At 35.1% G+C, this 17,375-nt stretch overlaps 1 protein-coding gene across 1 annotated transcript in view; it reads right to left on the bottom strand.

Moving 5' to 3' along the window:
* Positions 1-1,716: 1,716 nt before the first annotated feature.
* LOC144965858 (AP-5 complex subunit beta-1-like) overlaps positions 1,717-17,375 on the bottom strand; it is a 29,310-nt gene continuing 13,651 nt past the window's right edge. Inside the window, exons 14-23 of the mRNA XM_078901652.1 lie at positions 17,057-17,163; positions 16,682-16,754; positions 16,511-16,577; positions 16,086-16,147; positions 15,101-15,174; positions 14,494-14,572; positions 8,603-8,632; positions 8,080-8,143; positions 6,409-6,585; positions 1,717-5,882 (exon numbers count right to left, since the gene is read on the bottom strand). Coding sequence (XP_078757778.1) covers positions 5,621-5,882; positions 6,409-6,585; positions 8,080-8,143; positions 8,603-8,632; positions 14,494-14,572; positions 15,101-15,174; positions 16,086-16,147; positions 16,511-16,577; positions 16,682-16,754; positions 17,057-17,163 — 995 coding nt within the window. The 3' untranslated portion in view covers positions 1,717-5,620. The remainder of the gene's footprint in view (positions 5,883-6,408; positions 6,586-8,079; positions 8,144-8,602; positions 8,633-14,493; positions 14,573-15,100; positions 15,175-16,085; positions 16,148-16,510; positions 16,578-16,681; positions 16,755-17,056; positions 17,164-17,375) is intronic.

The raw sequence follows: 17,375 nt of genomic DNA, 5'->3' as shown, positions 1-17,375 counted from the left end.
TCAAAATACCCCATTCTAAGAGTGAGGAATATCAAGCACCACAATGTGAGTTATCCAATTGTGCTCATGCTGGTGTATGTTTTTAAGGGTTTTACGACGCTTGCAACACATAAGGTCATGTCATTTCAGCGCCAGTAAAAAGAAAGAAAATGGGATAGTAAAAAAAAAATCTTTATTTGGAATTAAAGGCATGCAAGAGAAAGTAAGATGAAGGGGACTGGTTCAAATATGGAGCAGATGAAGATTCCAAGAGCACACCATCAGTCAGTGTACTTAGTTTGACATCACCTAAAAGTCGCATCCAGACACTAGCAAGGTCCCCACTAAGAGGAATACACTCACATGTTTACAAATAATGATGTTCAAAATCTAACGATAATACAATACACAACAGAGAGTTCATTACCGAGAAGGAAGAAAAATATACTCTTCCAGAACTAAAACTATACATTTGACAATTCCCCTCTCAGCCAAGGACTCCAGCCAGGCCAGGACAAACCAAGTAATGTCATTCCAAGACCAAGACGGAAAGCAACTCGGAAAATATAGTTGTATCGTGGGATAGAAGTAGAAGACACATCAAGTGCCCTCCTGCCACCATGGGAGGTCAGGAAACACCACCCAATGTGCTGGTGTTTGAGTGCATTGCTTGTTTGATGATTTGTGTGGCTCTGTGTCTCAGAGGTATAGTGTCTCGTTTTGTCACAAGAGTCAAATAATGTTAAGCATAATCAGCGGCTGAATGGGTGACAGTGATTGTGGAAAAATTCTGATTCCAACGTCGTATCCATGACCACACTCAGCTCAGGTGTGAATGAGTAGAAAATTGCCTACAGGCAGTGACTGATTATTGTAAAAGTGTTAATACAAAAAAAGATGCCCAACAGGCAACGGGTCCTGTACGAAATGGATATATGGTTCTCTATGGTCTGTTGGGCAAATAAATAAAACGTTGTGAAGCGCACTGAACATGTCAAAGTCATGGAAATGCACTATATGATTGATTGTATTTATTATATTTTATTTATTTATTTGTCGGTGGTGTTACTTCATTATTTTTTTTTGGTAAACATTTCAAGTGATACTGTTCTTGGTGAGTTTGAAAAATAATGTGTTATACGATTTAAAGATTTTGACTTTTGATCTGTCGATTTTAATTTAAAGGTTGAGACTAATGATTCAATGAATTCTTTTTTGATTAATTGAATAACAAAAGTAAAAGACTATGATTTAACGTTAGTTTTTAAATCTTTGAAGTCATGTCACACAGTTCAAAAGTGACAACTGTTTAGTATTTTTTTCCCCCGATAATTTTGCCCCTCAAAATAGTTCAGACTACATAAGCGTCTTTAGCACTTCGAGTTAATTTTTTTACTTTAATCTTATGGTCCCTGATCAAGGTTTGTGATGATATGTTAAACGATAGTTGGCCTCATAATAAAGAATCATATTTGATAAAGCAACCAATTAATAAACTATGCAAAACACATTTTTAAAGAAAAAAAAAACAGGACAAGGAGTATGTACCAAAATATAATGAGTCAATAAAATGTATAGAAAAATAAAGAGAGTAAAAATGACTCTTATAATGACTCTTACACACAATAAACGTTTCAGCTTTCTACTTACTTACTTAGTGTTGTATATTTTATGGGAGTCATTTTTACTCCCATTATTTTTCTATCCAAAAGGAGTAGAACAAGTCTTTATCAAATGTCTAGATGGGGTAAAAATTTTATTTAGATCATGAGAAATATATAACATAAAACAACAGTGACACAAAATTCATATGCGACACATAAGTCAAGAAGTATAAAACTATAGCAATATCAAAACAAAATCATTACATGTTGTGCAAGTTCACATGGATGGTTCAATGAAAAGAAAAACCATTCATGAAATAACAACTGTACTCCTCTCCATGTTTAAGAAAATTCGACTGTAGATGTGCAGCTATGTGGTCTAATGGTATGACACTCGTCTTTGGATTGGAAGGTCCTGGGTTCAAGTCCCGCTCTGAGCGCTGTGTAATTGGGTCCTTGGAAAAGGCTCTTTACTCGCATTCTCTCACCATACTCAGGTGTAAAATGATTACCAGGCCATTAATTGCGTTGTCTCTGTTGGAAATTGTAATATTTAATATTGTCCAACAGGCACCATGTCTCATCCAACATGTTGTGTGTTGCTTTGCCTCGGGACCCCTTGTAAAGCACTTTGATCATGTTTAGTGCACTATATAAAAGCTAAATTTTTTTTTCAACTTTTAAACTAATCTTCAATTTGTTCATATAGCCCAGAAAATGACATGAACGTTATAAACACAAAGCTAACAGCATTATTTTGTTTTCACATCGGCTAAATAATCAAGAGATCTGAGTTTCGATCAGGCTAGCTGCTTTTTTGGATGTTTTTTTTTTCATGTATTTTTTCTTTCCTGCTTTATCTGGCACTGTCTCATGCAAACGTTTTCAGATCGTTATCTGATACCAGTGCCTGTTACCTAATTTGTCACTTATCTATCATATGTTTGGCGTTTATATCAACACAATGATTTTCAAGTGTACATACAATTACAAAAGGAATCTTGTACAAATAAGAGGCTCAGCGCTTAAAACTGGTTTTATCTTGGACTGAACAAGATGCTAAAACAATCATCTATTATCTATTTGGATAAGAGTTACGTGATTGTTTTTAGTTTAAGATGAACGAATATATTGTATTTTTTAACTTTAAAATTTAGCATTTTTCATCCTTTTCCCTTTAACCAGTTAACTGCCGTACTGGGGAAGATGTGTATTTAAAAATTTGGCCAGAAAACTTGTCCTTCAAATATTGATCGATTTAAATGACTCTCATCTTGGCAAACACTTTCAAACCTGGGACTCTGCTAATATCACAGTTGTAAAAAGTATTATTAATATCTACTGATGTCTATTAATAGAATTTGATACATTATACCAAAAAGTATCAAATTACCATAAGCTTGAAAATAGATGATAGATTTCATTTAAATTTAAGTGACTTTCTTCACATATATGAATCAGCGCCTCAAAACGGTATTATGTCGGGATGAATAAGACCCCTAAAAGTCAATTTAGAATTAAAATTATAAGAAATAAGACCATCGAGTTTTGTATAATGCAAGAAATACTACTCAATCTCCACCAAAAAGAAGAAAATTTAACTCAAAAGTTTCATTAAACTAACTATAAATTCATTATTCAGCAGCTAGTTCATCCCAAAATAACACCATGTTGAGATGGTGGGTCATTTATGTAAAAGGATTTATCAATTTTGTGCAGTAACCTCAGTGGAAAAAACCCCAACAAATCCGTGTAAATATATTTAAGGTAAATGGATAATGTAATTGATCATTGAGGACAATAAGACATTTCAACATTATGTAAAATACCATATTCAGTCCCTATGTTGATTATTTTCGTTGGCATAACTTATAATTAAAAACTCAACAGCATAAAAATGCATTGTCTCATTGGCACATGTAAATGATGTTTTCTGAAAAGAAGAAATTAGTGTAACATTTTGGCACATTTTGTCCAATCGTAAGCTGAGCAAAACAACACTTGAAACAATTCATTAAATGATACTGTTAATCAAATCTTCTAAAAGGGACGAATGTTGGCTAATAAAACAAGGCAGTCATATTTTGTCAATGGTAATGGTGACATAAAGTCAAAAGCAATGAACATAAACAGTGAATGACAATGGTAATATACACATTGGTAAGAGTGAAATGTTTGTTTGCGTTTTTAAGGGTTTTACAGTGCTTGTGACACAGCATGGCTCAGCGGTACAGTCTTTGCTTCATACCCGAAAGGTACCGAGTTCGATCACCCGCCGCTGCGCTGTGTGGCCTTGAGCAAGTCACCTCGCTCTAGCTCAATTTGTGGCACTACACTGCAGCTGATACCTGGGTTATTCCAGTCTTCCCTTGGAATAGACCCCAGAGACAAATTTCCCCTATGGGGATGAATAAGGGGAATTTTATTTCTTTTTTTATTATTTATTTACATATAGGTCATTTCAGCACCAGTGAAAAGAAAGAAAAATTATATATCTACAATCGGAAAGTCATGAAAAAATGTAAAACAGATATAAATTGATCAAATAGAGAACAGATGTAGATTCCAAGAGCACACCACCAGTGTAATTAGATCACCTAAAAGTCTCATTCAGACACAAGCACAGGTCTCCACTAAGAGGGAACCACTTAAATATTGACAAAGCATGACATTCAAAACTAAAAATATATACGAGGACATAACAGAGAGATGATATAAAGGGAAAAAAATATCATCTCCCAAAAATATAACTATACATTTGACTGTTTCCCTTCCAACCAGGGCCAAGACAAAAGCAAGGAATATCATTCCATGACAGAAAGCACGTTGGAAAACAGATATAGGGAGAATAGAAGACACTGTAAGTGCCTCCCTGCCATTCAGTAAGAGTGAATTGATGTAATCACCATTTTTATTTTTTGGCTTCACTGAGAATATTTTCTGAAACTATACTGATGCACAAAAGTAATGCACCGCTTCTTTCAATGAAGATTCAACATATTTATTGAAATCTGGTGTCAAACTTTATTTTAATGTTGAAGATGAATCATTTAGCTTCAAGATGAATTCAAATTCACAAAGATACGGGGAGTAAATGAAATAACAATACCCATAAATGTAGAGAAAGGGTCAGTTTTTAAAATGCTCAAAATTCAAGGACAAGCAGTGTTTGGCTGTAACTTCCTTCAGTACTGTGTATGATCTCCACAGGCTTGTATCCCGGCGACTTCTCTACAGATTGCTGTGCTTGGTAAAAATTGATTTCATAAACGGCAGCTCACAATATAGCAATCTTGATGTAGAATCATCGCCCTTGGTCGACTGCTTCTTTGCCTATCGCTGGTGGTCTCAGTTTCTTTATAGTGATGAAGGAGGCCGCTTATTGTTGTGCCGTTTTACAATGTCTCTTTGAAACATATTAGCTTCCACCATGCCAAAGGCTCGTAAATACTGCTGTTTGCTTAATCTAAGCATCTTGTGTGTGCTGAATGTGAATGAATAATTGTCTCATTTTCATGGCCTTTTTATACCCATGGTGAACACTACTAAACAAGAAATTTTTGTTCAGTTTACAGCAACCGATCAAGTTGCACATGCCACATGCCTTGTTTTGAGCTTATGCACCTCAAACGCAATCTTTCCATCAATTTTTCCATTATCATGAATGAAATTTTGATCCTGTTGTCATTATTTATCATTTTCAACTGTGTTGAGATCTTTTCAAACAAAACTTTTAAAAAATCAAGATTTTGGTGGCTGGTTTACAATGGTTACTTTTATGCATCAGTATATATAAAAAGAATTATTTCAGTTTATTTGTAATTGCTTTGATATACTTTTGTATGGAAAGCGCTATACAATTGTATATAATTATTATTTTATTTGTCTTTTTCTTATACATGAAAAAAGATTCATTGTGTTTTGTAATTTTGAATGATCAAGAATTATAAATGACGAAAAAATAGATGAATAAAAAGGCAAACATATATGCCAAGATTTCTCCTTTTGAAAATAAGCATAAATTGAAACAGTATGCATCAATTGTCATTTGAACCAACCAAGTCTTCTAAAAATCCATCTACGTATTCTAATACTTGAGGGAAATCAGATGCAATTTCCACCACAGTGTCAGTGAGGCGGGAATGTGTTCGGAGAAGGAAGTGAAAAGATGGCACCAAAAGGAACAGGAAACAGTTGTCAGTCCTCCGAGGTTGTCGTTCAGGCACAAGAGCTTCTTTCCAAATATCTATCAAAGTTTCACCTTTACAAGGCAGAATCTTAACAGATTCCACGCCTTTTCTAGAACAGATGAGAAAAAGAGAATAATGACTGAGCAATTTTTATAATCGATACACACACACACACACACACACACATACAAATATACACACACACACACACACACACACACAAACATACATATATACAACATTCCCCGTAACAAGGACTTTAAACCCATCACAATCATTATTCTAGGCATTTTAAATTTGATTAACAGAACTGGAGTTTATCCCGATGGCAATTGCCTGCTACCCTTTTGGATAGGATGCTAGTCCATCACAAATTACTTTCAACCAGATCTAATAGACCAGCAGATGGACAGAAAAAAATCTTGACAGCACCCAGGATTGACCTCAGTGCCTTTGCGTGGGAAGCGAGTGCTCTACCAACTGAGCTATCGATACTCGTTGTTCACATTTTTAAGCAGCAAGCAAGTAATACCAACCATTAAATGCTACAAAACCAAGATAGATTCTGGATTCGCGAGCCCCATAGCTCTAAATAACAGGAAAATATAGAATTTCTGACAAAAATCAATTCTTACCTGATTCCATCCAAGGCATTGGTGTAGTAACTCCACAGGGACTCAAACAGAGGCTGTCGTTCATCTTTATCAATATAGAGAGTATCCCAGGGAAATGGGACCAGAAAGTCGGAAAGGGTCAATAAAACAGGGTCAAGATCGCACTGCAGTGTAGCTCTCTCATGACTAAACAAAGACCTGGATGGATATAATTTAGAGAGGAAAGAGAACAATCACTCACCAATTATAATAATGCATTGAATTGAATAAAACAAATGCTCCTGTATTATATTTGAATTTATTCATATCTCAAGAAAATGTTATTAAAATTTGAAATCATAACTTTCGAGGAACATTGAGTTTTTACAAACATGATAATATTAATCATATGGTAGCGCTTTGTATCGTCCTACATAATCGGTATGCTGTCAGCTTGGGACCCCTTGTAAAGCACTTTGAGCACACCTAGTGTATACTGCATCACATAAATTCTCACCTTTTTCCATCATGGAGAGCAATTAACAACGAAAGATGAATTGAGGACTGATGTAGAATGACATAATGTAAGGTTTTGAAGCCTTACAACTCATTATCAAATCTTGTTTGTAGCATAAAGTAAGTTGTGTTGACTTGTAACTAAGTCAAAGCAAGGCTGATGATATCGACAACAGCTGCAAAATTCTGGCCCTGACATTATATCCTTGGATATGGCACTTCACACACATTATACAAGAGCTTTTATATAGCGGATAGTGCAATATCCACTAAACATGCTCAAAGTCAAAGCACTTTACAAAGGGTCCCAGACCAACAGCAACATGTAACATGTAGGACAAGAAATGAGGCCTGTTAGGCGATATTACAATTTATTTTCCAACAGAGACACTGCTATCAACGACCAGGAACTCATTTTGCACCTGAGTATGATGAGAGCCTGTGAGTAAAGAGCCTTTTCCATGAACTCAACTATGCGCTGCTCAAAGCAGGACTCGAACCCAGGACCTTCCAATCCGAAAGCGAGTGTCATATCACTAGACCACATGGCTGCACATCATACCATCCAAATAAGGTATGACTGAATGCCTGGCTATAGACAGAGGGAAAATAGCCCACAAATGGGACTAGTCGAATGACTTGTAACCAGTGAAATATAAATTTAGTTGAAATTGGTCTAGTGGTGTGACATTCGCATTTGGACTGGAAGGTCCAGGGTTCAAGTTCCGATATGAGTCCTTGTAAAGGATCCTTACTCACATTCTGTCAGTCAGCACACTTAGGTGTAAAATGATTACCTGGCCATTAACAGTGTTGTAATAGCGCATAACAGGCATGATGTCTCGTCTTATATGTTAAGTGTTGGAGTTTTTTTGTTTTCGATTTTGTTTTGTTTTTCACTCAAAATTGATAATTTATATTGTAAAGTGCCCAGAGCTTGTGTATTTACACGAGAATGAGCGCTGTATAAATGTGTATTAATACTATTATTATTATTATTATTATTATTATTATTATTATTAAGGAGCCTTGTAAAATGCTTTGAGCACGTTTAGTGAACATTGCGCTATATAAATGCTCACATTTTACATGGAGAATAAATGAAAAATTGTGAAACACATTGGCCCTAACAAATCAGTGGATATTTTCTAAATAAGTGTACTTATTTTCATTTTCCTTAAGTTTCTGGGAACTCACTTCAAACTTAATGTGCATGGAATTGGTACATCTGGCAGGAACTGGACAGACACGGCTGTTGATTCTGGTAAAAATGAATAAAGAAATAAAGACAATTAAGTAAACATGAGAGGAAATTCGAAGATTTAATTTAATTTATATTCAATGCAGTTAAGGTTATTTGAAAGGTGGCATTTCTAGTTTTTCAAAGCAATAATATGACAATTAGTTAACTGATTATGATGGAAATTAGTGCTCAGAGCTCATATCAAGTGGCTGATGAGCATTTGATATTCTCTATTTCTCACAACAGAATATGGTATGAATATATAATAGATTCAACGGACATTAGAAAACATTAGTAGATTATAAATCTGCAAAATTCAGGCCATTTATAAAATTCTAATTTATGTAAAATACTATTTCTGATGGTAAATTAAAAAATGACATCATCAGAGACCAAATAAAGTATGACCCCTTGGATCTTAGGTTCGAAAGGACAACTACATGATAGTTTAAAAGACAAAATCTAAAGAAAATTTACCCTTTTTATTCATGAATGGAATGTGAATTTCTGGGGAAAGATAAAAAAAAAATAATTGCATGTTAGATAATCAATTTAAAAAGAAAAAAATTCTTGTCAAAATGTCATTCAAAATAAATTTAGATTAATCATTATAATAACAATACTAATAATAATACTAATAATAATACTAATAATAATAATAATAATAATAATAATAATAATAATAATAATAATAATAATAATAATAATAATAATAATAATAAAAGAACACTTGTTGAGCGCTTTTCATGAACCAAACATCTCAAAGCGCTTTAGAGATAATGAATTATGTTACGAACATAGGTAGTTAAAAAGAAACATTGAAACAAAATACATATTGCTTAAATAATAGTATACAAACATTACAGTTGTCATGAATTGTGAAAAAGTGGGTTTTTAAAGAAGAGTTGAAGTTTGAGATACTCTCAATTTCTCTAATGGATTGTGGTAGGGTATTCCAGAGTTTAGGAACATGATATTGAAAAGAGTGATCACTAAAAGATTTTAACTTACTTTTTGGTACAGATAATAAAGTGGTGTCACGTGATGATTGAAGGTTTCTGGTTTGAGGCTTAAGGTTTATTAGTTCAGAAAGATGAAGAGGCACTAAATTGTTAAGGCATTTGATAACTAATAGAGCAATTTAGTAATCTATTCTATAGCGGACAGGAAGCCAGTGCAAATTTTCCAAAAGTGGGGTGATATGGTCGAATTTTCTTTTTGATATATTATGCGGGCTACTGAATTGTGTGCCCATTGTAATTTACCAGTCAAATTCAGTGGGAGACCTGATAAAAGGGTGTTACAATAATCAAGTTTTTATAAAACCAAAGAAACCATTAACTTTTTGGTGACATTTTCTGTTAGAAACTTTGGGTGTTTTTAGCAATAAAAATACTTTCAGTGTTTGATTTGTTAAGTTGGAGTTTGTTTTCAATCATCCATGTCTTAATGTCAATCATACATTTGTGAAAACGCCACATTGTGTCATGAATATCATAAAAGGACAAAGATTTATAAATCTGAGAGTCATCTGCATAGAAATGGTACAGAAAATTATGGGAAGCAATAATATTGGATAATGGCTCCATGTATGGGCTGAAGAGAATACCTGGATACCTGGATACCTCTGTATAGAGCTTTTAGACTTGGTGTAGTCTCCTTCGCTCCTCCTCATCTATTAATGATTGGACCAATTTTTATAATTGAACTTGTTTCCTAGGGTGTTGCTTATCTCCAACTCTGCTTTGAATTTATTCAAATTTTTTGCTGATACTGTGGTTTCTTGTAGTTTATTCCAGTTATTTACAATTCTAGATGAAAAAAAGTTCCTTCTTTCATTTGTTTTAAAACGTTCTTTTTTCAGTTTCTTGCTGTTTCCTCGTGTCTGAATGTTCTTGTTTGGTTTAAGGAATCCTGCCTCTACCCTGTCTATTCCCTTTACTATTTTATATGTTTGGATCATATCTCCCCTTCTTCTCCTGTAATCTAAAGTCGGGAGATTTAATTCTTTCAATCTCTCACAGTATGTTTTGTCTTTCAGGTGTGTGATAAGTTTTGTTGCTCTCCTTTGCACTCTTTCCAAACAGTCTTTGTCTCCCTCAAACTTCGGATACCATATGCAGTTAGCATATTCCAGCTTTGATCTAACCATAGTCTTGTAGATGGTAGTCATGTGTTTTGTTTTCAGATTCTTGAAATTTCTTTTCACTATTCCGAGTGTTTTACTAGCCTTAGATTGAACATCTTTAATTTGCTTCTTGAAGTTTAGCTTCCTATCAATAAATACTCCTAGGTCTTTTTCCCCATTGGATTTCTGCAGGGGTTTTTCTTTCATTATATAGTTTGCTTCTCTGTTGTTTTTTCCTAGGTGAAGAACTGCACATTTATCTACATTGAACTCCATCTGCCATATTTCGGACCATTCTTCAAGCTTTTTCAAATCTTGTTGTAAGGTGTTTCTTTCTTCTTCTGTATTAGCTACTCCATAGAGCTTAGTATCATCGGCAAAGATTTTACATTTAGATGATAGATTGTCTGGCAAGTCATTGATATAAATCAGGAAGAGAACTGGTCCCAGTACACTTCCTTGTGGAACTCCACTTGTTACCAGTCTCTCTGTTGATGCTGTTCCATTCACTATCACTTTTTGTCTTCTATCTTTGAGGAAATCTCGGACCCATTTGACTGTCTGATCATTAATTTGATACTGTTCCAATTTCCTGATTAGGCGCCAGTGTGGAACTTTGTCAAATGCCTTTCTGAAGTCGAGGTATATGACATCTAAATTGTTGCCTAATTCCAGGTCTCTCGTCCAGTCATCCATTGTTTCAAGTAGGTTTGTTACTGTAGACCTTCCCGCCATGAAACCATGTTGATCTTTGCTGAATAGTTTGTTCTTGGTCATATGATCAACCATTTCTTCTCTAATCAGCTGTTCCATGAGCTTGCAGACGACAGATGTCAGGCTCACTGGTCTGTAGTTTTCTGGATTTTTTCTGTCTCCCTTCTTGAATATGGCTGTGACGTTAGCTTCTTTCCATTCCCTTGGTAGTCTTCCTTCTTTCATCGACTGGTTAAATATCTTGGTTAGGGGTTCTACTAGCTGCTCTGCTAAGTTTTTTAGGATGTAAGGATGAAGTTTGTCAGGTCCAGGTGATTTACTCTCCTTTAGGTTTTGTAGTCTCTTCATTACTCTCTCTTCAGTAATCGGCCATTGTGTAGTATCTATATTACTTGTTTTAGCAATATCTGGCAAGTTTTTCTGGTTCTCCACTGTAAAGACACTTGCAAAGAAGAGATTTAGCACCTCTGCCTTGTCTTCATCTTCAGATGCCCAAGTGCCATCTTCTTTTTTTATGTCACAGGTTCCCTGTCTTGTCTTCATTTTACTGTTTACATAACTCCAGAATACTTTAGGATTTTCTTTCGTTTCCTCTGCTATCTTGTTCTCATACTTTTGATGCGCTTGTCGGACTATTTTAGTAGTTGCGTTTCTCACTCTTTTGTATTTGTCCCAATCCTCTTCCTTTTTGCTTCTAGAGTATCTTCTATTTACTGCCTTCTTCTTCCGTAATGCCTCTCTCACTTCATGCGTCATCCAAGGTTGATTTCTTCTCCCAACCCGGTTCCCTCTGCTTTTCGGGATGTTTTTCTCGAAGCATTGGTTAAGTACTCTGGTAAATCTACTCCAGTTGTTTCCTACGGTGTCCTCGATTAGTATTTCCTCCCATTTGATATGCCCCAGTTCCTCTTTCATACTCTCTAGATCAGCCTTCCTATATCTGAGTGTCAGTTTTTCATCTACAGTCTCTGATGTCGCCCTCAGTTTTAGGAATATGGTCGCATGGTCGCTTTTTCCCAGTGGGTGGCTCAGTCTTAGGTCGATTATGCCATTTTCTTCCTCCATCAATATCAAGTCCAATACGTTGGGCTTCTGGTTTTTTCTCTGTCTCGTGGGTTCTTTTATTATCTGTTGTAGGTAGCAATCTTCAATGGTTTCTATGAAACTTTCCTCCAGGCTTCCCTCTTTTGGTTCGTCCATCCCTTTCCACTCCAGTTCCGGCATGTTGAAGTCTCCCATAATAATTATCTCTGAATGCTTTTTTTGTGATGCTCTCCTTATCATCTCCAACATTCTCTCATTATTTTCTCCTGTGCTATTTGGGCTCCGATAAATCACTCCTACTAGTATCTGACTTTGTCCAGTTACTCCAATCGAGCACCAAGCGCTCTCCCTAAAGTCGTGATCTGTGAGTTCCTCTATGGGGTTAACCTTCAGGTTCTCTCTCACCAATAAGTATACTCCTCTGCCGGAAGTTTCAAAATCTCTGCTAGCTATTATAGTGTATCCCTCAATACCTAACTCTGCTATTGTTGGGTGTGTTGTTGCATTCTTTGGCTTAGCTTCTGTTATTGCTATCACATCTGGATCTTCTTCTTCTGCCATAGCCTTTAGCTCCTCTCTCTTATTCATCACACTGTCTGCGTTCGTGTACATGAACTTCAGGGTATTTTTCATATTCAAGTGCTGCCCCTCCTTATCATTTACTGGTACTTCTCTTTTTTGAATTTTCTTGTTGTCTTCGAGTCCTTGCTCAGAAACATTTTGGGCAATTGGACTGACACATTTCCAATATAGTCATTCCTCATCCCAGTCCCAGTCATTTCCTCCAACATCGCTGTCTCTCTTTCTTATTTGTTCACTAAACTTTTCCCTGAAAATGACCCTTTTCTTATATATGACTACATCTTCCCCTGCTTCTCGTCTTCTCTTCAGCTCCTCTCTTAACTCCTTGGCCTGCTCTCTTTGCATAATTGTTTGGTCAGCTCCAATATACACCTTCTGTAAGCATTCCCGTTTATGGTCTTTCAACTGTTTGCTGTTCCTAAGAGCAGTGTTACGCTGATCCGTTGACATCAGACTTATTTTCATGGGTCTTGGTCTATCTTCTCTTCTGCCCAATCTGATCACTTGCTCTATAGGGTTGAGGCTGTCTTTGTTTCCATGAACCTGCAACTCTTTGAGTACCATTTGGGCTTTTCTTATATCTTCCTTGTTGTCGCCATCTTTAGCTTCTGGTATGCCATACATAATTACATTCTTCACTCTCTTAGCCCTTTCATTTCTCTCCTCTTCTAGTTCCAGGTTCTTTTTCACCATTGCCTGCTTCTTCTCCTCAGTTTCATTGATTTTCCTCATTTCATTTATATCTTGTCTTACTCTATCTGACTTTTCTTCTGTACTTCTCTTGAGTCTCTCCTTAATCTCACTCGCCTCAGACATAGGGTAGGCCTCTATCTCATCCTTTGCTGTTGATTTCACTATTTCTATCATCTCCTCTGTGAATTCACCTTTTTGAATGATATTCACACTTTTATCTACGTCTTCTACTTTTTTCCTGAGTTTATCTACTTCCTTTTCAAGCTGCATGAAATTGCCCAAGAACTTTGAGGCCACTTTGTTGCAGGACTTAGAGCAGTAGTAATGCAGCAGCGGACATTCTTTTTCTGAGTCTTTCTTCAACAGTTGATAGGTGTCATCATCTATCTTTTCGCACAAAGTATGAAACCACTGGTCACAGAGCTCGCACTGTAAGCATTTCTCAATCTCTTTGCATACATATTCACATTTTCCGCAAGTCTCAGTCTCAGCTTTTGCTTTTGCCTTATTTGTACTCATCGGTGCAGGGCTTTCTTTCCTACTACTGCCACTACTAGTACTGGCACTGCCAGATCTACCTTTCCTACTACTGCTGTTTAAGCTCATCTTCTTACTTGTTAAATGAATAGATCTATCTAAGTCTTAGCTGTACTGTATCACTGTATCTTGTTGTTCACTCCAATCTGATAAGTATCTAACTAATCTCAACTAGATATCTCAAGTACACACACAAGCCGGAATCCTCTCGAAGGCAGAAATTACATAAATCCAATTCGAAAATGAACAAGTTTTGATGTCCGATATTTCATTCAAGTTTTGTGTTTCTGGTGAGGGGAGCGAGAAGATTCAATATCAATATTGAATAATAATATAGAGTCTCTACACTATTAGAGAGGAGTTGATGCTTCTACAGAAGTTGAAGTTTTTGGGTCCAAGGACCCAGCCCTGTGGCACTCCATACGGCAGTTCTTCCTCCTCTGAGGTGAAGTTGCTTATTTTTACACATCCATATATTTATTATTTAAGCAGACCCTATAAAGACAAACTTCCATTTCAAGCATTGATCGCATGCAATAAGAAAAGAAAAAAAAATGAAATTCTAACCTCAGTAATCATTGACTGATCGAACCGAAGAGAAGTCACTCAGAGATAAACTTAAGATTGTGTTTCTAGACAGTATTCATGTTTTAAAAAAAATTCAACACACCTTCAATCAGAGCATTCTTTTCCTGATGACGGACAACAAAAGATACAGCAATCAAGTTGTCCATATCTGTCTTGTCTTTCTGGAAATGAAATCAAAATCAGCTTACATGAATTTCTTGGCAATATCTCGTCCATGTATGCTTTTAAAATTATGAAAAAGTTAATTTTGGGGTTATGTAACTCACAAAATACTAAAAATTAACATATAAGGATAAAAAAAGACCCTGCAAAATAATAATAATAATAATAATAATAATAATAATAATAATAATAATAATAATAACAATAATAATAATAATAATAATAATCATACAATAATAGTCTAATCATATTTTTTAAAAAGCTTTTTTTTCTGTCAAGCCTAGAACTTTTACTAAATCTCCCAGGCTTGGAATTTGTTGGAGAGTGTTGTGCCATTAGAAAGGTCGGTTAGAAAGGAGTGAGCAAAATTGTTTGATTCAGTCTTCATGAGTGGAATGTCTGCCAGCCACCATAAGAGAATTTCTTGCTTTGGCTTATTGTTCATCGATGAATTAGCTAGGTATTCATGATCACCTCAGCCAGGCAAAACGAAAGAATAAAAAAATAATATGAAAACAAAAACTTACAAATGAAGCAGTTAGTTCACAGTTGATTGCAGGCCGACATATAATTTTTCCACATCTATACTGATCAATATAATCTGAAAAAAGGAGAAAAATATTGTAGATATTATCTAAAATTTTATCCCCCCCCCCACAATTTTTTTTATAATTAACATTTACAGGGTCCCATTATGTCAATTGGAGAACATGTCTGCCAATTTATTTTATAATCAAATAGCATTCTAAAATACAGTAAAAAGTAAATCCAAATTACAGAAACTGCTATAAATGCCGGTTTTATGCGCTTCGTGGTGTTTCTTTCTTACGCCACTAGTTTCAAAGTGGTAAATACCTTAATGAATAATATAAACTAAACCAATAGGAATCTAGTTCGACAATGTAAAAAAACTCATAATTATTCACTCTCAGAAATAGTATCAACGTTGAGAACAATATATCAATAAGAGCGTTAACATAAAATGCCACAAAATAATTATGAATGCCTTTTCAGTTCAAAGAAAATAACACTATTTATCTTACAATCACTGCAAATACTGAAACATAAATCCTCTCCCAATGTTAACATTTTTTTAAATAGAAAAATAATCCCCAACAAAACAAAACCCTTCTAATGCTTATTTTTAATTCTTTCATGATAGCTCACTGATAGGCACAGACAGTATTCGCCTTTTAAAAAGTGTTTCTACTCGTAAGTATCCATAACTTGTTCTGACAGATATATCTTATTATTTTTAAAGTGGATACCTTTCAAATCATTTCGGTATGTTTCTAATTTTGCAAAGTTGAAAATGGTCCCTTACATTTGAGCTCTCTCTCTCTCTCTCTCTCTCTCTCTCTCTCTCTCTCTCTCTCTCTCTCTCTCTCTCTCTCTCTCTCTCTCTCACACACACACACACACACACAGATAAACACACTCTCTCTTTTAAACACACACACACACACATATATATAAAAGCCCACAAATATACATTTAAACATAAATAAAAACCTTTGGCACTTGTGGCTTGACTCTCCATTTCCAATTCTTGGAACACAACTGATACATTTTTCCTGCAAACAAGAATGTAGAAATATTTAACAAAATTCTGGAATAACGTTGGTATAAATACAACAGATAAATGCATGAGAAATAAAGGCAATACCACTTATGATCTACATCTATGATAATCAGCATCATCATAACGTTTTGATACCTTATTTGCTGCAGTACACACGTCGTGACTTGTTTCAACTCCAGTTTGAGTCGTAGTTAATTTTTATATCGCCTAACAGGCATCGTGTCATGTCCTACATGTTAAATGTTGCTGTTGACCAGGGACATCTTGTAAAGCACTTTGAGCACATTTAATGGATATTGTGCTACATAAAGCTCAAAAAGGATAAAGAAACCTCCATCCATATATTTTGACATACCTTGTACAAACAATAGGAGAATCGTCTGTGGTACGAATATCTGAAGGTAAAACTTGAACCATAGAACCTGCAGATGAGAAAATGAAATGGCGTTATATATAATCTATGACTATGTAAGAAAATGCGAACCAAAATGAAAACCAGAAGCTATCTTTTTACATTTTTACTAACCTGGGAAAAAGTCAGCCAGATTCTCACCGAATTTGAGATTGTCAACTAGATCTGCATTGAGTATATCTTTAGCCTGGTTGAAAAAATAGTTGAAATGAATGAGGTAAAGTGAAATCAATGCTTGATGATTATTATCATTTCTTTGCTAATCAAAGTTTCTACTTATTCGATTGGAGGAATACATTTCCTTCTTACTTTTTCATTACTTGCATTTTTTTAAAGATCTCATTTTATATTTTTTAAAAACCCAAAACGAAATGCTTTCATTAAAATGTACGAGAATATTACATTTCATGAGAGATTAATTATATCATAATGATAGCAAAAGGCATTTCATCATCATATATATAGAAAATGAGTAAACTTCAGACAAACCTTAGAATCACTGGTCAAGGTGAGTAGAGCGTAGTAAAAACGGGCGTGGTCTTGTATTTCTGGGTCACTAAAATCATGCATCATATAAAACAACAAGTCTCCCATTTCTGTACACAAAAACAAACAAAGAAAAATAAAAACATCTTGAAATGATTATAATAATAGTAGTCCTTTGAAGCAGGAGCAATACTATGAACATAAAATGAAAGCTTAATTTGAATCATATCCATTAAAACAACATTCTCTGAAAATTTGTCCATTTATTTATATGTTTGTCTTTTTACACAGGGCATCTTTGAGCCTACAAAGTAGCCCGATA

This window comes from Berghia stephanieae, chromosome 2 (assembly GCF_034508935.2).
Source record: "Berghia stephanieae isolate SIO BIC M18660-M18661 chromosome 2, UCSD_Bste_1.3, whole genome shotgun sequence".
Lineage (NCBI taxonomy): Eukaryota > Metazoa > Mollusca > Gastropoda > Nudibranchia > Aeolidiidae > Berghia > Berghia stephanieae.
The sequence above is the reverse complement of the archived record's forward strand: the minus strand, read 5'-3'. Positions and strand labels throughout refer to the sequence as shown.